We start from the raw sequence: 23,911 nt of genomic DNA on the forward strand, positions 1-23,911 counted from the left end.
ATATATTGAATTTTTAACACTTGGCTAGAACTGGGGTGAGGTATATGGTCTCTACTCTTAAGGAACTCATATTTTGGTTCCTAGAGGCAAGAGTCAGTCTAAGAATATATGACAGTCCCACAGGCTGAATTACGTACTCCAGGCTGCTTGCTGGCTGGAATCAGAACACAAGAAAGAAGAGTCCAAATTACGTGCTGGTTAATTTAAAGATTTTATTTTTCCTTTTTCTCCCCAAAGACCCCCGGTACATAGTAGTATATTTTTAGTTGTGGGTCCTTCTGGTTGTGCCATGTGGGACACCACCTCATCATGGCTTGATGAGCAATGCCGTGTCTGTGCCCAGGACTCGAACCAGCGAAACCCTGGGCCACCGAAGTGGAGCACGCGAACTTAACCACTTGGCCATGGAGCTGGCCCCCCCCGGTTAATTTAAAGATGGTCTTATGAAGGAATTTGGACTTGACTCAATTATTAAAAGGACGTGGGACCTGGCCATGATGGGGGCGGCAGTGATGGCCTTGCCCAGGCCTTGTAGCAGAGGAGCTGTCAGCCCACCTCAGCCTTGCTCCTTTGATCTCCCCACACCCCCATCCTTGGAGAGGTGGTAAGGTGCAGAACAAAAGGATCTGTGGGTATAATTGTTCCCTAATTCTCTTAGGCCTCCCAAGGATGTTCCCAGATATATTGGGTTTATGGTCTCAGTAGGAATGTAGCAAGTAGGCTGACTGCAAACAGGAATATCTTTTGTACTCTGAAGTCTTTTTTTTTTTTTTAATCCATGTATTATTTTTTCAAATAGGGTGTACGGCTCAGTATTTTGCCTTATACAGACCTTGTTCTTTTATATTGCTACAGATCATGCATGCATTTTCAGTTGCTCCTTTTGACCAGAATCTGTCAATTGATGGAAAGATTTTAAGTGATGACTGTGCCACCCTCGGCACCCTTGGCGTCATTCCTGAATCTGTCATTTTGTTAAAGGTAGGTAACAGCTCTTTACCTGAGGAACTCTAGAAGGTTTTCATGATACACACCCATACGTAAATTATGTGAGAAGGTGGTTAAGGTTGCCTTGGGTTCTCAGCAACCTTGTGTGGTAATAAGCGACTGCTGTGAGTTTTTGCTGGCCTCTGGATTCCCCAGCTCTGACTAAGCCACAAAAAGCTTAGGACGGGACAGAAACTTAGGTCAGGACATCATTGGGTCTCATGGGGTTTTGTTAATTTTTGTTTAAAATAATAGATCTAGATTTAGCCTCCTCCCTAACTTCTGCATCAGCAGACTTACTTAACCATGCTTCTACTGTTAAAACATCCCCTCCTTTCCTCTTGGCTCAAAAGTACCAGCCAGTCAAGCTAGGACACAAACACAAGACACGAGGCTTGGCCACAGCAGTCAGAATACTTTTGGTTGGCTTAATGGGGTGTGGAAATTGGCTTTGGGTAGAATGGATTTAGAGGAGGTGGACGGTGTTTTAGAAAGTAGGGGCTTCTGAGAAGTTGTCGAAGAAGAGAATGCTTGAAGCAGCCTCATTAGCCCCGTCCCCCCTCCCTAAGGGCCTCATTTCATCACTTTCCTTTGCCTCTTTTGTTTCCTGGTGGCCAGAAGCATTCCCACTGTGCCAGACGCCGCTGCATCATGGGGTAGGATAGTTGTCAAGTTACGCTCTTCCTACCCCAGAGCTTCAATGCTGTGAGATAAAGTTAGGCCCTGGAAACGATGAAGCGGACCCATATCTACCCCTCCACACACACACGCCCGCCATCCTGCCACCTGCTCCTCCCTCTGCTTGCTTTTTGCTTTTCTTGGAACTGTAGGTTCTGTGGAATTATTTTGAAAACCTGTTGAGTTGCTGGAGCCTAAGGACTCTGTCTAAAATTCTAGAAGCAGCCTGTATTATTAAAAAGTCTGCGCTTCACATGAGCAACTGGAGTCCGTACGGGTCTTTGGCCTCTTGCCGATAATCCCACCCTAAGCTCAGACTCAGTGCTGGCTTCCACCTTAAAAAGGATATTGGGTATTTTGTTCTTGATGGTGAGGAGGGACAAAAATGTGTTCTTAACCTAATCGGTATTTCAGAGGACCAGTCTGACTTTTTCTTTCTACCTAAGTCATGTGCCACCATAGCATCTTAATTCTCGTTAATAAGTCTACATTTAGTCACCTCAGGGAATCTGAAAATTTCCACATCCAAAGGTGTTTTTAGGAGCAAGAAAACAATGCCTCATACCGTGTGCAGTTTTGAGGGTGATGAGCCTAGACCCATTGTTGGCGGGGCGTCATTTGTTAATCCTGGACATCATGGCTGCGCCTTGAATCCGATTCTGTGCTGGACAGTGTTCATACTTGTGTTGCGTAGCGGTACAGTAGCCAACTTGTGGGCCAGATTTCAGTGACGAGGCTCTGACATCCTCTTCCTCCTGGCTCCCATTCCCTCGTGGTTTTGAATTGTCTTCATTTGTTTTCCAGGCTGATGAACCAATTGCAGATTATGCTGCAATGGATGATGTCATGCAAGGTAAAGACGATATTGATATTGATCGGATGTTGACGCTTTAGTCTACCATGCGTTTACTTTTAACCTTGAGAAAAGCTTCTACATGTTGTTAAGGTAGAATCTTACGTTGTTTATCCTAAACGATCATAGAAAGAGGGAGAAAGGTATCTACAAAAATTTGGAAAATGGAAAGCAGAGAGGAGAGTAGTGATTATTTAGCTGAGCTGAGGAAACCAAAATAAACGTCAGCCTGCAGGTGGAAGAGGTCAACGAGAAGCAGAGCTAGTTCACATCACAGAGCTTCAGACAGGCGCACGGGAACTCCTGCTCTGAAAGTAGGAGCAAGACATGAGCCTAAAAGCAGAAACTTGGCTGGAAAACTATAAGAAGTAGTTGGACAACTCAGTGCCCTGCGGATGCTCACAGCCCCTCCTTTATATCCATCACGGCCTGTTTCCCACGTGCACTTCAGAAGGGCAACTACAGTATGTTTCAGCTCTTGGAAGAAATTACACTGGAAAGGTGAGAACGAGGCCTGTTACGTACAAATAGGGAGACCACCCCTAGCTCTTTGTTCAAGTGCTGGCAGCGCATCTCTTACCTCCCACACAGGAGGGAGGGGATTCCGCTCTGGGAAAACTGACCAATTCAAGATAATAACCTGGAGATATATAAAAAAAAAAAAAGTTAGTCTCCTAGGCACCCTTCAGTGAAGCCCACCAGTGCCCACCGGACAGAGCTTTCAGGCATCGTTTTAGTCCTTCACAGGTAAATAGGTAGAAAGCAGCCAGAGATCACCAGACGGTTGAGGGCTGACAGCATGGAACTGAACGATGCCAGTCAACAGGCGGAAAAAAAGGAACCCAGAGGAAACAGATGATGCAGGAAGCATAAGAAAGCTTAAAAGTTAACTGTAAATAGTACAGAGAGAAAGAGCAAACAATAGCTAGGGGCCTGTATGAAAGGAACACTTGCAGAACAGAAAGAATTCATGAAAATGAAAAACAATTGCACCAAGGGCCCGACACAGTACGTGAAAATCTAAAGAAAGAGAATCCTAAAAGATTTTAGAGGTATGGAAGGAAAGCCCATCACGTTCGTAGGATGAAGAGTCAGAAAGACAGAGTCATGGAGCAGTGCCCACAAGATTCTGAGGAGAAGTGAGTGTAATCTAGAATTCTCTAACTAGACAGACTTTGTTCTCCCCTCGCACTTGATCTGAACACATAGAAGGCCTCAAAAAATGTCTCTCTCATGCACTGTTTGCCAAGAGACTGTGGGAGGGTGTGCTCTTCTTAAACGAGAGAGTAAATCGAGAAGGAAGCAACAGGATCCAGAAAACAGGGCTCCACCGCAGGAAAAGATGAGCCCTACAAGACGGGGAAGGGCAGTTCCGGAACAGGAGCGCTGCGGCAGGCTCTGAGCACACCCGGTGCCCACTGGAGCGGAGGGAGGCAGGCTTTGGCAAAGGATGTCCACAGGGAAAAGTGGAGGTGCTAGATGACTGTCTTGAGATTTACAAGTCTTTGAAGGGTTTATATTTTAAGTGGAGATGGTGCAGAAAAAAGGAAACATAAATAACGCATAGCAGTTACCAACCCCAGAAAGAAGAGAGTCATGCCAGACAAGAAATATAGCCAAGGTACACCAAGGGCTTCACCGTGATCGCTATTAATGGAGTAAAAACAATGTAAACACTGGAGTTTGGCTTAACAACAAAAAACTGGATGTCAGGAGGACAGGTTGGGGGCAGGAGGTGTGTAGGAGGTGGTAGAAGAGCTCAATTGTTAGCTTTCATTGAGGGAATTAGTAGACATTACCTGAAGGTGTGAAATAGCGATATGTGTGTTATTTAGAAATAAAGAGGTTAAATACCCGAAGACGTGGCTACAGAAGTCAAAAGTGGTTCCTTCTAGAGTGTGGGAATGGAAGGAGGAGGGGGAGGTGTGTGGGTTCTCCAGGCCTGCCCTGCAGTCATGCAGAACGTCGGCTCCAGTTACAACCCTTGCTCCGCCAGTATTTGACTTTTAAAATGATGCGTATATATTGCTTTCATAAAAACAAAAACAAAGAGAAAAACTGTCATCTGATTATCATCATCCATAACTTCAAAAGTAATCATGATGGGTGAGTAAGGTAGTTAAAAGTTATCTTAAACTTTTTTTAGGCATTGAAGTGATCTTATTACTGTCGGCTACAACAGTTTTTTCAATTTGGAATTTTTTTTTTCTTTCCCAGTGTGTATGCCAGAAGAAGGGTTTAAAGGTAAGTTACATTTGTCATGTTTTGTTCATGAATGTCAGAGTCATACTGTAATTTTCTATTAAAGTGAAGGCTATAATTTGATTTTAAAATTTAATTCAATCTGAGTCTCATGACTGAAATTAATTTTAGTTAAGTGCATTTTTTATTCAAGCTTCTTCATTATCTCTTTCAGCACTCAGGCCTCGGATAGGGCCTGTGTGTTAGCGGTATCTGCTGCCAGATGTCCATTCTGCTTTCTTTCTCATTTCAAGGGGAAGGTTGGGAAATTAGCTAGTGGCATTTCGAGATTTATATTCAACCTTTTTCCAGTTCCTCCCATCAGTCCTATCTTAGAGCAGAACAATTTGTGTGTAACTGATAAGAATTAAAGGAGAAGAATTTGCCGAATTGTATCAGGCTCAGTAAAAAAGTTTCATTAATCTGTTTAGAATTAAGGCATTTCTTGGATTATTACTTTAGATGGAGACACGGTGGTGCCTTGTCCTACATCTTGGCCACTATAGTGTGTACACCAATAATATTCATTATTCATCAAAGACAGACCTTTGACATTTACAGATTTATCTGTTGCCACTGGGACTCTTTGCGGCCTACTCCAGAGGTCCATGGCAGGTTGTGTGATTTGCCAAGGAATGAGTTTGAATCAAATACCAGGGGCTCTTTGCTAAAGCAAATGAGTGAGCGAAGCTGCTGACCTCAGTAAAGCCGTCCTCTCCAAGCGGCTTGTTGTCTCCACCACTTTGTTTGTCTATACTACTACACTTTGTCGTTACTACTACAAAGAAACTCCTGGTGTGGTCAGACAAAGCAAAAAATTTCCTTGTGAAAAATGGCCATCCGACGAAAGCATCAATAAAATCTGATCAACTTGTGTGAAGATTACACATAGGAACACATGGCTTTCAACAGAAATGTGATTTAGCTGAAAGCCTGGAGTCTGCTATTTTTTTTTTTTATCCTTCAACATCAAGGGGCTGCTGTGCTCATGTATTTAATTGGATAATCCCTGTTGATGATGCTTTCTTGGCAAATGGAATACATGAACTCTTAATTTTCAGTTCACAACTGTACCTCCACGTGTGTTTCTTTTCCCAGGTACTGGTCTACTTGGACATTAATCTTCTCAACACTTACCGACTGCTAAGAAATGACCAGAAGGGAAGAGGAGTTTGACATGTTAGGGCATTAAAGAAAAGGTGGATTTAAAAATTAAACCATTATATGACTCTTCCAAAAGGCAGAAAACCATTCAAAAGTGACTGTCCCAAATGCCTTATGTCAAATAAAGCAGATTGCACTGAAGGACATCAGACTTGAAGGAAATGTTTCAAATTTTATATTTAAGGGGAAGGGGGGTGGGAGGGAGGGGGCAAGTAAAGATCGAACAAGTTTAGTAGCAGTAACAGTAAATCATGTTTACATATGAGATTTATAGTCACAGGAGGGAATAAAGTCCTGTTATATTTCCTTGCTTGAGTTTCATACCAGATGCATTGGTCCATAAAGGATTTGTATCACAGTAGAGGGGACAACATTCTGCTCTGAACTAAAAGTAATTCTTTAGAGACATAATCTGCTTACCAATACCTGTCTTTGATTCATATTTTACTTTCAATAAAGCATGAAAGTGAAGAACTTGCCGTAATTGTGGAAAAGTGTCTTCAGATTAGACTCCTCTCCGTGTCGCCTGCAGTGCGCCCACCTCACACCCAGCCCAGAGGTCTGTCCCGTAGTGTTGGGGGAACCACGGGGCGCTGCCTGTGTCCCTCAGTGAGCAGGGCATTGTGTCTCGCTTTGGGCTTCAAGGGCTTTTTGCTTTCAGGCATCTCAGGGATGGCAAATGTTTATTACAGGCAATAGCATCTTCCTCCAGGTTTGCTCATTCAAAAATGGGAAATCAGATACACCTTGCACTTTTGAAAAACCTGAGCACCTTACCAGAAGGGTAAATTTGAATACCGCGTTTGAATACCACAAGGTTTTTCTAGGATTTGTCTTCCGGTCCTCCAAGTGCGCCGTTTCGTGGATCTCGCTTCCCTTCTTGAAAGCATCCTTCTGAAGTGCCCAGAAAGAGTGTTTTAGATCACTTGGTTTACAAAAGGAAAAACAAAAGTGTACAGATGGGGTGTGCCGTTTTATCCAACTCAGGATTATTGTTATTAGCAACACATAACCAAAGCAATATTCTTAAGACGATTGAAGGGATTTTAAATGGGACTTAGGACTGGAGTTTGTGTCGCTGTTTTCTGTCCACTTTGTATGCATGTGTTTGGAGCAGAGACACTCACTCAGGCATCTCTCTCATTAACACTTTTTTTAGCCTGGGGCTTGTGCTAGGGTTTTCTCCCTCCCACTCCCCTTTTCTGAAAATTTAAACTCAAATGAGGGATGGAGGAGGCAGGTTTCAATTTGAGGACCAGTAACCTTGGCAGCATCCTTTTTGAATAGCTCTTTTTATCAGAATAATTATGGCTGTTTGGTAAAATTATAACTTCTTGCTTGTGTTTCCCCTCTGTGTTTGCCATGTCTTCCGTCTCTGCTCCCGGGGAGGCAAGGGCATGTCTAATGAGCCCGTGTTGGGGGCGAGAGCTACTCACGGGACCCTCAGGAATCGTCCTGGGAGCCAGCGGTGCCCACCTGGAGGCTGGCCTGTGGAAAGGACTCCAAGTTGAGATCACGGATAGCTCATCCGGAGTTTCACATCTCAGTCTTTTACTTCGCCCCAGAGAAAGGAAACTGGAGCATGAAAGTAATGACATGCTGAGCGACTTAACTCTTTCCCAGGGGAAAGGCTCGTGTGCAGGTTCAGGTAGCACTTGATGCAGAAGCTTCCTTTTCCTGCAAAGAAGCCGTGTGGCCAGAGCAGGTTCCTTCCAGGGATTGACGTAAATACATCAATAGCCCCCAGAAATCTCGTATATTTTTTCCCAATTTGCTGTTCATAACAGTTTTCAAATTTGTTACTTGAGTCTTTTTTCTTTATGCAGTGCTACAAAAGAACAGCCTTGTGTAAGTCAGGCTGATGTCCAGACTCAGCACTGGCTCCTTAATAACTCTGCCCAGGGTTGGTGGAGTGCGCCCCAGGTGATGCTCCAGGAGTCTGTCGAGAGCCCCAGCAATTGTCTTCCTGCCCTGACAACTTCCCTTGTCCCACCAGCACCGCTCACAAGGTCGACTGTGGCCCAGTAGCACCAGCAGCGCTGCACAGCTATGTTAGCAGTGCAGGAGCTCAGGCCCAGACCCACTGAACCAGGATCCGCATCAGGATCAGGCCTCATGCTCTTCAAAGTTTGAGAAGCCCTGGGCTGGTTACAAGGCCACAGATATGTCTACGTGCATAAAGTGGCCTGGCCTCGCCATTCTCATCTTTGTACAGAGAAAACAGGCACAAAGCGGAACCTCAAGCCTGATTCTTGTTTTGTCTGGTTTTAGAAATGGACAGAGACCAATTATCTTCTGGGCTGTGACCACATTGAAGTGCAGAGACTCTTTCCATTGGGTTTTTTGCGTCATGCATGTGTCCTTTTTAATTTTAGATCGGTCCTCTGTGGAAGGTATTATGAAGCTTCAGGGCCCCCCCCCCCCGCCCCCCCGAATATTTCTGACCATTCCTTAGTCCTGAATGAGTGTGTACAGCATCTGCTGGTACGAGCTGTTGCCATTAGCTGAAATACGGGTTGCCGTTGGGACGTCTGCGTTCCTTGGGGGAATAAGTATCTTTCTGTGTGTTGATGAACCTTGTTGTTTAGAGTTACTGTTATCTTTGTGCCAAATTAAAAAGAGATGAGTGTCCCTTTCTTTAGGTGGGATCTAATGCAGAGTGAATTTTTTTGTTGCTTTCAAAAGGTCCAGTTGGTTGGTCTGCGGGGTCATGAACTTGTTCGTCAGACCCTGGTTAATATTTGAAGCTAATGCTGAGATTGAATAACCTGTTTTAAATACCCAAGAGATGATTTGTCTCTGTCTAAACAAACTGCTGAAGTGAAACGAGCATCAAAGCCTGTCTTTCCTGTTACAGAACCACGGAGGAGCATCACATCCTTTCTCTGGCATTTTAACGTTCAGTGTTACAGGGGACTGTGAACAGAGTTCAGTCCGATGATAAGCCAGCATTTTCATTTTCAGAAGATTCTCACCCCTCTGCCAGCATCACCCGTCCCCCATCATGAGGTGCAGGCTATTGTCACCAGCTGCATTTCTCATTCTGAAGGCTAGCAGTTAACCAGCCCAAACCCGCAGATGTTCTATGTTTTATGAACACCAGTCTTAGCTGGGGATCTGATTATCAACATTATTGGGATCTTTTATTCCTTAAAATACAAGTTACAAACGTATAAAGTGGTACCACTTTGTTTGATAGATATTTCACTGAGCGACAGCTTTGTGCCGAGTCCTGCGTGCCGGGGAAAGAGTCTAGTAGGAGACACAGAAAACAACCCCTCTTCCTCATGCATCCCCTACCTTTGTGGTTTTCTCGAGTCTGGCTGTTGAGTCAGTTGGGCTAAGGAGTCTGCTGGCTGTTGAGATAGCTCATACGTGTGGAGGCAAGTTTGAGAAGTTGGGTCACCTGTGTTCCAGATAATTTCACCATTTACCTAAGAAAAGTTGCTTAGCTCTGCTTTGTCTTTGTCTCCTTCTCTCTTAGAAGAGGGCAGTGTTGCTGCCTTGTTTACTCCCACACTGAGGATGAAGCCATAATAAATATTGGGGTAAAATGCTTTGTGTTATTCTTTGTAAGTAGAAACACTAGCCTTTGTGAGGAAATGCTATGGGACCTTCTTTTCTGCAAATCTTCAAAAAGAGGTCTTGAAAGCACGTAGCCAAGCTACCTGGAAGCCCTTCTCTGAGAACTTGAGTCCGTACCTCATGCTGGAAGCCCTTAGAGCTAAAGCGATGACTGGACAGGTGTGTAGTCATCCTGTTATATAAATCTTTCCTCCTGGCTGGTAAGGAAAAGAAAGCTAATAACCACAGTAAGCCGCCTTGATTCTACGTTTATTTGCAGGGTCATGTTGAAAGGTATTCGAAACACGTTGAGAATGCGTTTTGAAGACTTATGTCTTTGTGATGGGCAGATCCTGTCCCAGAGGGGCCGCTTTCAGTGTTTTGATTGTCATTGCCAAGAACATCGGGACCAGGTGCCCCGAGCCTCGGAAGCAGGGCTCTGCAGGCACCAGGAGCGCAAGGCAATGCGGGAGACCGGCCAGGGCTTATAGGCTGCTTCCTGATCTCAGAAGCGTGTGCTTTTCATTCTTTATTTACCTCCTGAGACTCAGTGAATAATATCATTCAAGAGTAGAGTACATGGCACAGGTATTTCTTGTGCTTCCCCTTCCCCAAGAAAAAAACCCACAGGACCAGCTTTATCAAATTAACACAGCATACTGCCAGCCATATCACATTCATCGCTTTGTTTTAATGCATACATTTCCGACAAGTTGGTGACATTTCTTCATATGGTGAGATTTAAGTATCTTTTCTGCACCTCATTAGATTTTAGGAAGAAGGAGGTTGCAGAATTCATCTCTCTGACTTGCCAGGAGTTGTGTAACCTCTTCTAGATGACACTGGTCTGCCTTTAGAATTGGGACCTGCACCAGCTCATTACTAGACCAAGCCTTTGCTGTGTCCCACCAGGCAGAGCAAGACCTGATTCCCGAAGAATCGGATCCTGTGGCTCTTCTCACACTGTGCTGCACACTTTCTCATTCGGGGGCTGTCTGAATTCCCCCTGAAGTTAGTCCTAAGAGCTTGTCCAACATAATTACTGTATTGATCTCAAATAGAGGGCATCATCTGTCTCCCTCCACTGTGCTTAAAGAAAAAAACAAAAACCCTGCTTTCAAGGACTCGGCTAAGACTGCGTAAGCCAGCGCCTTTGAAGTGAAATTGCTCTCGGTCAGGGAGGGAGCCAGCCTTATAACAGCAGCTGGAAGGGCAGCGTGAATTCCAGATCTGTGTTAGTGCTGCCAGGCAAGGCAGGCCCTGGGCCACAGGAAGTGGGGGACACACCCCAGGGAAGCCAGAAGGCCTAGGCAGCCTCGGCCTGGGTGGTATCGTTGCCGGGTGGCACATTAGCCTGTGTACACATGTGTCTTGGTGTCTCCCTCCGTTTCCCCCATTATTCTCTGGTGCACTTGTAACTGAGGGAACACCAAATGCTACCAACTCTTTTTATGATCCTGGACAAGTGTGTTCCCCTTTCGACCTCGGTGTTCTCTCTAAAAGGAAGTTGGGTGTGTGGTTGTCAAAGAGAAGCTAGGTGGAGGGAGACAGCGGGGCCTCAGCCCTTCAGCTCTGCTCCCACACCCACCCACTGCTTGGAGGAAGCTCAGGGAGTGCGCTTGGAAAGTCGCCCACCTGGACGGCCTCTGAGGACTTCTCTTGTTTGATCAGTGTGAGTTTCCTCTCTGGGTGGTTTGTTTCTGGAGTTTTTGCTGCATCTTCTTTCCCATCTGTAGCATGCTCTGGTCCTCTGGATGCAAGAGGCTCCCAGCCGTGCTAGACTGTCTAGAATTCTGGAACTAGAGCGAATTGTTTATTTTTGTCTTACTGGGAGCTAGAGTTAGGGCTGGGCTGGATCTTATGTCTGTACTTAAAACCACTCTGATCCCAGAAAATGAATCAACCTAATTAGTCCTAGACTGTTCTAGCTCCCTGAGGGCAGGGGCTCTGACCATGGTGGTCATCACGGTAGCCCATGGTGTGCCACATAATACGTCCCCAGCAAAGAAAAATGAATGAACTCTTTGGAGTCCACTAGAAGCTGTTCTGTGACAGCAAGACCCCTGGGAGGGAGCTTTCTGTCACTTTGGTATGACCAGGCTGTCCCCACCTCAAAACAGGGACTTTCTGGCTCTGTTCACATTTGTGATCCAAAGGCTTCTGTAACCCAAGAGTGGGTCCCCCAGGGTTGCATCCTCCACCACGTCCCCGGCGTCAGCGTGGCAGCCTCCCTCCCAGACAGTGAGTCCTTCCCTGACGGATGTGTCCTTCCCTGACAGATGTGCCCTGGCGCCGACTCCCACTCCTCCTCCTGTCTGGTTCTCACTGGAGTGGAACTGTCCTCTTCTCCCAGCCACCCCTGCAGCCCATCCTCTTTTCCAGCCCCTCCTAGACCTTACTCAGTGCACCGAAGGCAACACACTTGGGGGACCCTCTGCTCTGGAGTTTTCTGCCCCTGCTTTTTCTGCTGGGTAGCCCCTATCCCCATCTTCTCCCCTTTGATCTGGCCGGGGCGGGGGTGCGCAGAGAGAGGACAGTTGTTTCCCAGAGGCATCATTCCCACTTGAGGACTCCCTCGTGCAGTATTCCAAGTTTACTGTTGTGCCACCCACGTTTTCATTCTCCATCCTTCTTGGATGTCAGGTTTTTTAAAGCCAACTTTCACTTATCAGCAACTGGGAGGGCAGGAGTGGTGGCTAGGTCACAGTGTATTAAGTGTTTGACAAAGAAAAGGCTTGCGCCCAGAGGCAGCCATGCGTGAGTGGTCAGTCCTGAGTGGTTTGGATTGAAATAGGGCAGGGAAAGCAGAGCTCTGGGGCCTTTGTCCAACCTCCCCTGGGTACCCGGGCTCCATGCCAGGCCATGTGCCCAGCCCCCATGGCACGTGCTGCCGTCTCCCCAGGGACCCGGACAGTCTCAGCACGATGCCCCCAGGACACACTAGAGATTATATGCCTCTTGCATTGAGGTTTTCTGGAAAGAAGAAACTGCTGTAATTGAAAAGCTCCTTGATTATAAAGAAGAAATAGGCCTGGCACAGAAGCGCCTTAATTCTTTGGCCTACGCAGCCAGGTTCGGGCACATTCACTCCCCCAGTGCCAGTAGGACGTTAGGCCCTGGGGGCCTTGGAGTTTGACAGTCCAGACCGGGAAAGGCCATGCCTGCAACTCCTCACATAGTGCCTTTCAGCACTACACTGCCTCTGTGAGCCCCCTTTCTCTGGCTCAGGTGGGACACTTGTCTCCCATCACAGTCTGGAAGGTTCCATCAGCACTGCCTTCCTGGCCCAGTTCTCGGTCTCTTGGCTCACAGTAGGGAGGGGAGGGGGCTCTTGTGGGGAAGGGCATCTGGAGAAGCAGGAAGAGGCCCTGGGATTGAGATTGGAATTGAACTCAAGGATCCGTCCAGCCCAGCACACACAAAAGCCGAAGGATGGGAGGAGATGCGCTTCAGAGAACGCTGGATCTGGGGTGCCCTGCCTGAGAAGTGCGAGCCCGCCCTGCTGCCGGCCCGTCCACCCAGTGCATGCTGCCCTGAACCGTCTTTAGGCTTTCAGGCAGCATTTCCCGAATAGGATTTTATTTCCCCAGGCATCTCCCAGGACCAGTGCCCTGTAGAACATACTTCTCTGTGGCAGTTGCTACACCACAAAATCCCTTCTGTACCATCCCCGGAACCGCCTCGGCCAAGCTCGTTCAGCTGCCCTCTTATCACAGCTTTGAACCAACTGTATAGCCCTGGTGCATCCTGAGACGCATCCAGGCCTGATGCTAGGCAGGAAATCAAAGGCCCCCCAGGGGTGGGATGGGCCCAGAGTGAGCCAGGGGTGCTCCAGGAGCCCCTCCTCAGCCCTCGTAGTTGTCTTCCTGCCCTGACAACTTCCCGTGTTCTACCAGCGCCACTCAGAACGTCGTCTCTGGCCCAGTAGCACCAGCAGTGCTGCGAAGCTTTGTTAGCGATGCAGGAGCCCGGGCCCCAGACCCACTGAACCAGGATCTGCATCAGCTTCAGGCCTCTCATGCTCTCAGAAGTTTGAGAAGCCCTGGGCCAGGTCCTCGCCTCCCCGCCCCGCCTGAGGGAGCTTGCAGGAGGGAGAACTTGACCAGAGGGACTGCAAAGAATTAGTGCCCCACACCCACTTCCCCCGCCTTTCCACATTTGTGGGGGGTGGGGTGAGGGTGGGGCATGCCCTGCTTAGTCCCTCTTCTTGCTTGGGAAGAGAGTCTCAGTGGGGAAACATGGCCCTGGTCCCAGCCCCCGTGGGACTGAGAACTCAGGGACCTGCATGTCTCATATGATCCAGAGGCTGATGTAAGGATTGCTGAAGGCCCCAGGTCTTTTCCTTAATGAAATTCGGTCCCTGTGGCTGGGAAAGAGGGGGGGCGAGTTGGGGGGGCGGGTACAGGATGGGACTGACAATCACTTGTTAGGCACACAGCAGGTGCTCAATAAATATGTTAAATGAATACAAGATGAGTCCTCCCTAAGTCCCATCTGTGAAGTGGGCCTCTTGGACTCACTGACCTTGGAGGGTCCTGTGGGCTGGACCCACTAATTCTAAATGATTGATGAGATGCAGGTTTGTCTCTGCCCGTTTTTTGGCTTCAGTTTCCCCAGTTATTAGAGCAAGGGGGTGAGACCCAGGGATCTCAAAGATCCCCTCTAACAGTGATGTTCTGTGCAACTCCAGGCATGATCTTGAGGCCACCAAGCATACCCTCACCCATTGTCGCCCACAGCTCTGGCCTTCTCCTCCATTCATCTAGGGTTGCCCCTCGGAGGGGAGCCCAGGAGAGAACAGAGAGAGCTGTGTAACAACCGGGGTTCCCCTCAGTGCGGAGTGGGGCCCAGGAACCGCTCAGGTGTCCACGGCGTCGCTGCGCTGCTCCTGCTGCTCGCTTGCATGTGACCTTGGGCAAGTCTCTTCCCCTCTCTGAGCCTCAGAGATCAGACTAAGGTGATCTCTGCGGCCCCTTCCTGCCTGGGTTTTCATCTCTTGTCGCGACCCCACCTTCCTCCTGCCGCCACCTGCCCTTTAGAGCGCGGCCCGCGGCTCCCCCGTCCCCCGGTTAGGCGGGAGTGGGAGCGAGCCGCCCGGGCCAGGGGGCCGTCCGAGAGCCGCGGAGCGGGGGCGGGGGGGAGGTCGCCGCGGGCCTCTGTGCGGAGTCCGCGGCGCAGCCTCCCCGCCCGGCTGACCCCGTGCACCCCTCCTTCCCCTGCCCCTGCGGCTGCGGAGCCCGCGGGGGCCCGGGGCGTGTCCCTCACCTTTCCCGTCGCCCCCACTTGCCCCAGAGGTTGTCCCTGTCCCCTTGGAGCATGGGCTGCGGGCTGGACCGTGGGGCTCTCCCTGCCACAGTCGGGCCGTGCAGCCTTGAGCCGGCCCTTGCCCTCTCTGGTTCTCAGTCTCCCCGCCTGTGAAATGGGGGCGCAGAGCGCCGGCCTCCGGGCCCCGTCGCGGGGGCCCTGTCGCGGGGGCCGGCTCCGCAGCGAGGGGGGAGCGGCGCGGGGAACGGCGCTCGCGGTCACGTGACGCCCCCTCCCCGAACTGCGGCGGCGGCGGCGGCGAGCGCGAGCGGCGTCCGGGCAGAGCTGCAGCGGCCGCCGCGGGCGCCGGAGAGCCAGCCCAGGCCGCCGGGCCGGGCCCGCGGGTGAGTGCGCCCGCCCGGGGTGCGGCCCTGGGACGGGGGAGGGACGGCGGCGGCCCAGGCTCCCGCGGCCGGGACCGGGTCCCTAGGGTCGGCGGGGAGCGGGCGGGCTGGGTTGGCGGCGGCTGGGCCGGCGGGGTGAGGGGCCAGGCCTGGGCTGAGCCGGCGGAGCCCCCCGCCTGCGGGGGTCGGTCCAGGCCGCAGCTGGGGGGCTCGGGTCCCGCCCCCGCGCCCCCCGAGGAGGGGGCGCCTTGGGTTCAGAGGAGGAAGCGGAGAAGTGGGTGCGTCCCCTGGATCCCTGGGGAGGGGTCGGCCCTAACAGCCCCCAGGAGGAGGCGCTCCGGTCCTCACAGGAGGGAAGTGAGGGTCCTCAGGTCCAGCGACCCTGAGCTGTGAGGGTGGTGACGTCCTTGCCTCCCCAGGGACAGAGCTCATTGCCCCCGCCCCTGTCCCTGACCTGCCACGGAGCAGGGCCCCCGCGTCACGCAGCCGGGCGCCCCCTCGTCGCCTCCCCTGGCTCCGCAGGATCTGAGGACTCGGAATCCACAGGGCGGTCCCTGCGCCCCCAGGGGCTTTGGTGCCAGCTGTGGGGTGCCTGGGCTTGGGGAAGACACCTTGTGTGTACACAGACATACATCAGCTCAGGGGGTGCGCACCCTCCCTTCACGGTAGTCAGACCCCGACCTGTGCGTGACAGCCCCTCCCCCAGTCCTTGTTGGGGTCATACCACAGGCCTGGGGGTAGAATCAAGAAGGACACCCCACCCCTCACACATGGCACGCTGGCATCTGTCCCCGTGCTGCATTTCCCTCCCTCGCCAGTCAGAGACCAGCAGGAGGGGGGCACTGAGAGAAGCTGGGTCAGGACAGAGCAGGAGAAAGAGGCAGAGGGGAAATGAAGGAAGGAGGTATGTTTCCTCCCAAAAAGGAGCTAGGTCCCGGGCTCCTGGCACCCACTGCCTCAGGGCAGCGGTCCCTCCTTCCCGAGAGTGTCTGGAAGAAGAAGGGGGGCCTGAGATTCCCAGCTAATGAGAGGGAACATCAGCCAAAGGTGCCCCTGAACGGGGAGAGGGCAGCAGCTGAGTGGGGGAGGTGGTGGTCACGCCCAGCTGGCCCGGAGGGTCCCCCCACTCTTCTACCCAGGGCCTCAGCCTCCCTCAGATCCCCCTCGCAGCTGAAGGGTCTGGGGATGTGGAAGGTGCCTTAATGGCCTTGGAAAGCGTCCCAGGGTAATAATTAATCCTCAGGTGGCGGGAGCGCCTTGCCCATCCACAGCAATGGTTCAAGGTGGGGGGCTGGGATCTCCATTGCACAGATGAAGAAACTGAGGCTCAGAGAGGCTCAATAAGCTGCCCAAGGTCACAGAGTCGCCTCCTGCCTGGGCTAGAATCAGTTCTCTAACTCCTAATGAGGTGGAGTGGTCCACAGTGCACCTGCTCCCCTGTGCTGTGGGGGTTGGGGGGGTGCCTCTGGATGGAGGCAGGGAAGCTGGATCAGGTTGAGGAGAAGCCCTCTACCTTTCACGATCCAGAACTCAGACCTCCTCCCTCTCCCAGAGCCTAGTGCCTGCCTTGCTGTCCCTTGCCGCAGCCACGATGCTGTTCCCACCCTGGGACCTTCCCAGCTCACAGCCCTCCTTGGGCAAAGCCCTCTCCCCTCCTCTCCTCCCCAGGGCGCCAGCCTGGCAGGGGTCTCAGGAGGTCCCTCCCTGGCTCTAACCACCCTCCACCCGCTAGGAGACAAAAAGGATTCTTCCTTTGGCCTCCTGAAATGCGGAAGGTCCCCTCTTTGGCTCGGGGGTTCCTGCTACTCCAGCCTCAGGCCCCAGCAGTCTGCACAGGCCTGGGGCGCAGGAGCCCTGAGACCCTGCGCACCTGCCTGTCCCAAGGCCCCGCCCCTGCCCGGCTGTGTGTTCCGGAGCCGAGAGGCCCTTTGAGGACTCCCGGGCAGGTCTGCCTTCCACACCACCTGTCTGTCTGTGGAGCCTTTGTCCTGGCTGTCAGAGGCTGCTGAGCAGCCACACGTGCTGTGCAAACAACTGAGACCTGCACACAGCCAGACACAGACACAAACACGGTTTGATTCACAAGTACCCTGAGACCCAGACACAGGCACACCCAGGCCGAGACCCCTGCTTCCAACTCTGACCCGGAGAGACACACCATCCAGATGTGTACACACAGATGGAGGTTGTCGTCAGCAAGAATGCCCTCCTCGGAGGCCCTGACACCTGCTTCCATCATCTCCTCCAGGGCGCACACAGGACACACAGGAAAGAGCACAGGGAAGCCCCACACAGCCCTGAATAATGAACCCGGCAGATACACGCATGCACCCACCCATGCCCAGGCCACCGTGGGTGCACACACGCGTGCATTGCATCAGCTTCCTGCGTGGGGGACGTGAACTCCTCACCCCAGGGAGGGGGTGGCAGAGGCCCCTCTGATCGCCTCCAGCAAAGCCTCACCTTCTTCCCTCTTTTCTGCTTCGTGTGAACCCAGCTTGGCTAGCCCTAAACTTTGGGAAACTGCCAGCGTTTCCCGTTCAATGGACCCTCCTTTCCTGCCCGCCTCCATGCCTACCAGATGCCAGAGGAGCCTCTCCCCAAGGCTGCCCCCTTTGCTGCCCCTGAAGGTGCCACTCCACGGGCCCCGCCCAGGACAGAACTGCCCACCCCACCCCCGCCCAGCTGTGCTCCAAGCAGCCCTGGGGTTCCCTCTCCTTTGCCACTTTTACTGGGAGGCCTTGCCAAGCCCTGGTTTCTGCTCTGCCCTTCCAGCAAGGCTGGGGGCCAGCAGGTGTGTAGGGAGGGGAACGCTCTGAGTCCTCTGCTTACCTCCTTGGCACTGGTACCCTGGCTGTGCCCATGAGACGCTGGCATTGCTGGGAGGCAGCTGCTGAGAGATGCTTCTGTGGGCTCAGATGAAGTCTCCAGGGCAGACTGGTGCTAGGTGGGGGGCAGCGAGGGGCTCTGGGCTCTGCCATTCTCACTTGGGCACCCACCCTAGGTTTGCCAGAATGCTGGCTCCATGTCCAGGCCTGGCCCTGCTCCTTGCTGGCTGTGTGACCTAGGCAAATCATTTCCCCTCTCTGGGCTCATCTCCAGCTCTGGGAGGCAGCTCAGCCTGGCTGAGTGAGGTGTGAGATGACAGCCCTGTGCCAGTGAGGAGAGGAAGTTTGGCTCTGCTGGGCAGCGTGGGGCAAGAGGGGGCCCCTGGCAAAGGACTCCTGGCAGGATGAAAACTCTAGGTCAAGCAGGGGTTGCCGGTCCTGGGACTTCCTGGAGCAGCCAGCCTGGGGTCCACAGAGCGGGACCTGAGGACAGGAGGCTGCAGCTGTGGTTTACAAGTATGGATATTTTTATGCCCCAAAATATGCTCTATTTTTAAGGCTGAAGACTAGTACTTGCAGGTGGTGAGTCAGAGAGGAGGAAGGGAGAAAAGGCAAAGGGGTTGCTGGTGGGGAGACACCCCAAAACAGGGAGATCCCACTGGGATACCAGCCTTACTCACTGGGAAAAAGGAGCCAAACCTGTGACGTGCCTGCCGTGTGCTGGCACAACGGTGGGGACCTCGTTTGCACACTAGCTAAGCGTTTATTGACCATGTAGTGTGTCCTGGGAAGTGCGGCAGGCACCAAGGACACACTTGTGAACTGGGTGTGGCATCCTTCAGGCCCTACCAGACCCAGTGTGGTGTTACTGTGACCTTGTCTCAGATTAGGAGGTTAGGTTCAAAGAGGTGAAGTGACCTGCCCACTCCGCTAGTAAATAGCCCTGCCACGGTGGGCCACTGTCCCTCGGGCCCCCTTTTGGAAGAAGAAAAGCTGAATTCAAATTCTGAGTTGCCACTGACTAACCGCACAACTTAGGGCAAGTTACTCCATCTCTCTGAGCCTCTGTTTCTTTATCTGTAAAGTGGGGATCACCCACTTTATGTACCTGATGGAGTTGTTTCAATGGTTAAGAAGGCTAATGCAGGAAAATGCCCAGGGCAGTGCCCAGCGCATGATGGGCATTGGTTGGGGAGATGGGCTGAGAGTCGTCGGGAATCGAAGTCCAGTCTCTGCTATGCAACTTTGGACCAGTCACTTACTCTCGCTGTGCCTCATTTGCTGTGTGACTTTGGAGAGGTCTCCTACTCTCTCTGTGCCTCATTTCCTCCTCCATAGAACAGAGCCCTTGTTTGCCTGTCTACCTGGGAGTGTTGTTTGTGCAGACCAGACATGGTGGCTGGGAGCTGCTTCGGAAAACAGAGCTTCCCTCAGAGACATGAACGCACAGAAGGAAAAACAAACAAGAGGAAAATATGGAGAAAAATTTTTTGTAAAAACTTCAAATATTTTGTTAGAGCCAGAAAAAATAAGCCTTGTCTTCACTGTTTGGGCGTAGCGGGAATTTTTTCCCTAACTTCATATTTCCAAGGCAGGTGGCATTGCTATCCCCATGTGTGATGGGTAGTTTTTGCCTTGAGGAGTCAGTGCCTGGCACATAGTAGGTGGTCAGTAAATGGCAGTAGTGGCTGTTCATGGGACACTGGTGTGGCTTCAACAGGAGGGGCATGTAGGGATGAGCTGGAGGCAGTTTATTAAGGGCCTTGAATGCCAGGCTGAGGAGTTTGCATTTCCCTGAAGCCAGTGGGGAAACCATCGGAGTGACGGGCTGGGCCTTCTGAGGGCAGGCCTTGGGTACCTGGCCAGGCTCACCAGCCAGAAATGGGGAGCTAGCCTGGCCCAATTCTCTTCCCTGCCCCTGCTGTGTAAGCATGGCTCCACGGCCTGTTTCTCTGAGTCTCGTTTTCCCCATGTATGCAAAGGAGAGGACTCCAGCATCTTCCATCCTCTGGGCAAGCGAGAGGAGCAAGGCACCGACCGGTCAGGAGCTAGGGGGCTGTCATCTGTGCTGAAATACAGGAGACCCGGGTTCCCCTCTGACCCCACCCCGCTAGCTGGGTGATTTTGGGCAAGTCACCCGTGTCTTCCAGCCTCCCTTCCCATCTGTGGAATGGGAGGATGCAGTTTCCATCTTTGTGGTGTGACTCCCATGGGCCTGAGCTGTGCAAGTGCTGCACGAGCCTCAGCTGTTTGTGTCTCGGGGGCAATCGTGTTGTTTCTTGCAACTACCTGTTCCCCAGGCTCCCCTGAGAATTGGGGGCTGCTGGGATTTGGGGGAACAGCGAGTGAGGACAGACTCTGAGGCGCCAGAGAGGCTGTGACCTTCTGGAGGCCACAGGAGCTGCATGCCGGCTGCAGCCAGGCTGCTGCGGGGAGTGGAGGGGTGAGCATGTGGGCCCAGCCCTCTGCTCTGCTCCTGGGATCTCGGCCCCAAGTCTGCAAGGGGAAGACACCCCCATCCCCGGCTCGGAGGACAGCCCTCTCCAAGGCTCCTCTGAGTCAGGGCTTTCGGGCTGGGGTGGAGGTGGCTGATAGAGAGTGACCTTGGGAAGTTCTCTCTGCTGCCAGCTCAGTGGCAGACTGCCCCCCAGTCTCAAAAGTAGGGCGTGTCACTGACTCGCAAGGGGCTGCCAGGCCGAGGCCCAGGCTGATGGTGGGCAAGCCCTCGACCCTGCTGCCTCTTCCTGACCCTGGAGGTCCGGAGGGAGGCTGTCCACCCTGGCAGACTGCCACAAGCCTCGTGCCAGCTGGGGCAGCAGGCTGTGGCTTCTGCACAGCCGAAGGCTCTGGTAGGTGGGCTCCAGGCTCAGCCCGTTCACCACCCGCCTCCACCCGAGATATGGGAGCTTTTCCAGGTGCATAGAAGTGCCTTTGTGATCCCTCCCCCAGGGTTTCAAGACCCCAGAAACAGGACTGGACAGAGCCCCTGGGCCAGAACCCTCACCTGTCCCAGTCACTGGGCAGGCCCCCAGACCTCCCTGCCTGGAGAAGTGTGGCCCTCTGTGGTCCTCTGAGAGACAGAGAAACCTGGGACCTGCCCCCTGCCCTTGGCCACTCACTATGCCATCGGGGCCTATGTCAGCCAGGTGGGAATGGGCTAGCTGGCTCAGGGACTCCAGGAGGATTCTGGCAGGGGAGAAGCAGAATGGAGGCTGAGTGATTGAACGTAGGTAGGGCATTAATTGAGTACTGACAGTATGCTGACCCTGTGCTAAGCACTTTCCATGAATCTGCTTCATTTAATCCTCAGAGCAACCGTTATTAGGCTCAGAGAGGTTAAGTAGCCTGCCCAGGGTCACCCAGCTAGTGCATGGCTGGAGATGAGATTTGAATTCCGGGCTGTCTGACTCCACTTTTAACCACTTGGGTGTACTGAATGCAGAATTAGATGGGGGAGGGGAGGGCACAATAGACAGGAGTGGGCTGTGCCCTAGGAATGGGGTAGTTCTGGGCAGGGGCGAGGGTGGGGCTCCAACTCTGGGGCTGTCCCCACACCCAGGACCTGGCCCTGAACCTCCCGGCTCCTCATCCCTCCCTTTTCCCTTCCCGGTGGCCTGTCCCTGGGGCTCAGCTGCTTGGCTGAGTTGGAGGAAGAGGATGAGTGGGGAGGCTTGTTCGCAGAGGTTTCCAGGGACTTACAATCCCACAGGCCCTGGCTTCTCCCGGCTCCCTCTGTCTGCATGAACTCCCAGCTCGGAAACCAAGAAATCCTCAGCATCAGAGCTGGAGAGGAGCCCACGGAGATCAGCTGGTCCAACCCCCTCGTTTTACAGATAGTAATTATTATGATTATGCCCAATGGTAGCAATTCACATCTGGGTTGTCTCCGATGCGTGCCAAGCCCTTGGGGCTGGCGGAACTCACGTCGTGGTTGTTACTCTCTTCTCCCCTTTGCGTCTGAGGAAACCAAGGTTCAGAGAGGTGAAGAGATGGGCCTCGGGGCACACAGCTGGCCTTGGTACTGGGCTCCAAACCCAGATCTCTCTTCCCCCTGAGCCCATTGCACCATCCTGGGTCCCCTGAGGCCCCGAGCCCATGTGATGTGGCTCGGAACTGCATCCTGCGCTGGGGCAGGGCGCGGCGGCAGTGTCTGGGGGCCTGGTTCTGAGAGGTCTGCGTGGGAACAGGGCAGGTATCAGGTGAAGCTCTGGGACTCGCAGTCATGCCCGCCTCCCTCCCTGTCCTGGGAACACACTCCCCTTCTCCGAGCCGGCTGTGACAGACTGAGGGGCAGAGCCCTTCCCTGGAGGCCTCCCCACCCCCTATGCCCGTGGGGGCCAGGCTGCCCCAGAAAACCAGCCTGAGAAGGCGCTGGGAGAGCCCTCATTATACAGAGAAGAAACGGGCCTGGAGGGGTAGGGACCTGCCATGGTCACGCTGGGCCGACGGCAGAACTGGGCCTAGGACCCAGGTCTCCTGACTCAGTGTGTGGCTACGCTGCACGTGTCTGGTAACAGAACTAAGGACAGTCCCCACTTACTGATGTCAACCGTGTGCCAGGGCCAAGCATTTTACACTGAATCCTAAGAACAACCCTATGAGTACTATTATCATTACCATCCCCTTTTACAGATGAAGAAACTGAGGCTTTGACAGGTTATGAAAATGGCCCAAAGTCACACACCAAGAAGCCACAGAGGCAAGGATTCAAACACAGGTCCATCTGACTCCAAACCCAGGCTGATGTCAACCCCTCTATGTACTACGATAGGAATAAAATTGATTTGATCTTCTTTTTCATTCATAGCCAACCTAGGAGATCATTCATTCATTCATTGAACATTCATGGAATGCCTACTATGCTGAAGACCAGGGAGCTGATCTGGAGTCAGAGGCTGGGGTTGAGGGTCAGAGATTAGGCAGTGAGGTAGCAGGTCTCCAGACCCTCCTAAACTCTCTGGCTCACCAAGGGTGGCTGTTCCTCCCACTCCTTCTGTCCCCAACCCAGCCAAAGGCTGTGCCTTTGCAGCCTCTTTCTCTGCCCGGCATGCTTGCCCATGATGTAGCCCGACTTACCCTTGTGTGAAATGGGGGCATGACTCAGCAGGGGCTTCTGGGTTTTGTACACTTCAAAGAGGACTCTACTAGCAATGGCATTAGCAACCACCGCCATGCCAGCCCTTCGCGGGCACAAGGCACTGTGCTGGGTCCTCCCTCTGTGTGTGTCACCGCCATGCCAGCCCTTCGTGGGCACAAAGCACTGCGCTAGGTCCTCTCTCTCTGTGTCACCTCGTCTAATGCTCACCATCACCCTGTGAGCCAGGAGCTCGTGCACCTCCATTTTCCAGATGAGGGAACTGAGGCTCAGAGCCGCACAGCTCAGGACTGGGTTGGAAAGCACTCATCTGGCTCCCGCGCCTGTGCCCTCACCCCGAGGCTCTCTCTGCCCTCTCTGTGCCCAGGCTCTGTATTTATGCATTCAGAATCCTGGTTCCTGGAAGGCAGAAAGTATTTATTAAGCACCTACTGTGTGCCTTTGGGGAAGTGCTGTGTTAGGCTAAAGCTTGTGAGGATGGGGCGATAGAGGGTCCTCTGTGAGGGATATGGGTCCCTGAGCAACCACTGCACCCAAGCCCTGAGGCGGAGGAAGTGTTTGGGCCCCCAGGGGTGTCAGGGCAGGGCAGCGTGTGCTGTTTGAAGAGCTTTCTTGTCAGCAGGAGTGTCCCTGAGAGTGACTCCGGGCAGAGTTAAGACTTCAGAGGGTCTTCACAGCCACACTACTTCCACTGACCCTCAGGCAAGCCTCTTAGCCCCTCAGTGGCCTCAGTTTCCTGATCTGTGAACTGGGGATGATAACACCTAATTTACAGGGTGGTCAGAAGGACTGAACCGACGAGAGTGCTTGGCACAGGGCCTCGGGAACTAGTAGCTGCTCTTACTGAGCTGGG

General features: G+C 52.6%; 2 protein-coding genes across 30 annotated transcripts in view; both read left to right on the forward strand.

Annotated features, from left to right (window-relative positions):
• The window catches only part of USP48 (ubiquitin specific peptidase 48), an 88,064-nt gene extending 81,662 nt beyond the window's left edge, over positions 1 to 6,402 (forward strand). For all 3 annotated transcript variants that reach the window (XM_070599400.1, XM_070599411.1, XM_070599422.1), the window contains 4 exons: positions 856 to 981; positions 2,470 to 2,518; positions 4,736 to 4,762; positions 5,858 to 6,402. In XM_070599400.1, the coding sequence (XP_070455501.1) occupies positions 856 to 981; positions 2,470 to 2,518; positions 4,736 to 4,762; positions 5,858 to 5,880 (225 nt within the window). In that variant the 3' untranslated portion in view covers positions 5,881 to 6,402. The remainder of the gene's footprint in view (positions 1 to 855; positions 982 to 2,469; positions 2,519 to 4,735; positions 4,763 to 5,857) is intronic.
• An 8,605-nt stretch (positions 6,403 to 15,007) lies between these two features.
• Positions 15,008 to 23,911, forward strand: part of RAP1GAP (RAP1 GTPase activating protein) — a 65,554-nt gene continuing 56,650 nt past the window's right edge. For 16 of the 27 annotated variants that reach the window (XR_011534465.1, XR_011534463.1, XR_011534469.1 and 13 more), the window contains exon 1: positions 15,012 to 15,135. The gene's annotated coding sequence lies outside the window, so the exon portion shown is untranslated. Of the gene's footprint in view, positions 15,136 to 23,911 lie in introns of all 27 variants that reach the window. The other 11 variants (XR_011534430.1, XM_070599147.1, XM_070599177.1 and 8 more) reach the window with 7 other exon arrangements.

The sequence above is a fragment of the Equus przewalskii genome, chromosome 2 (genome assembly GCF_037783145.1).
Source record: "Equus przewalskii isolate Varuska chromosome 2, EquPr2, whole genome shotgun sequence".
Taxonomy (NCBI): Eukaryota; Metazoa; Chordata; class Mammalia; order Perissodactyla; family Equidae; genus Equus; species Equus przewalskii.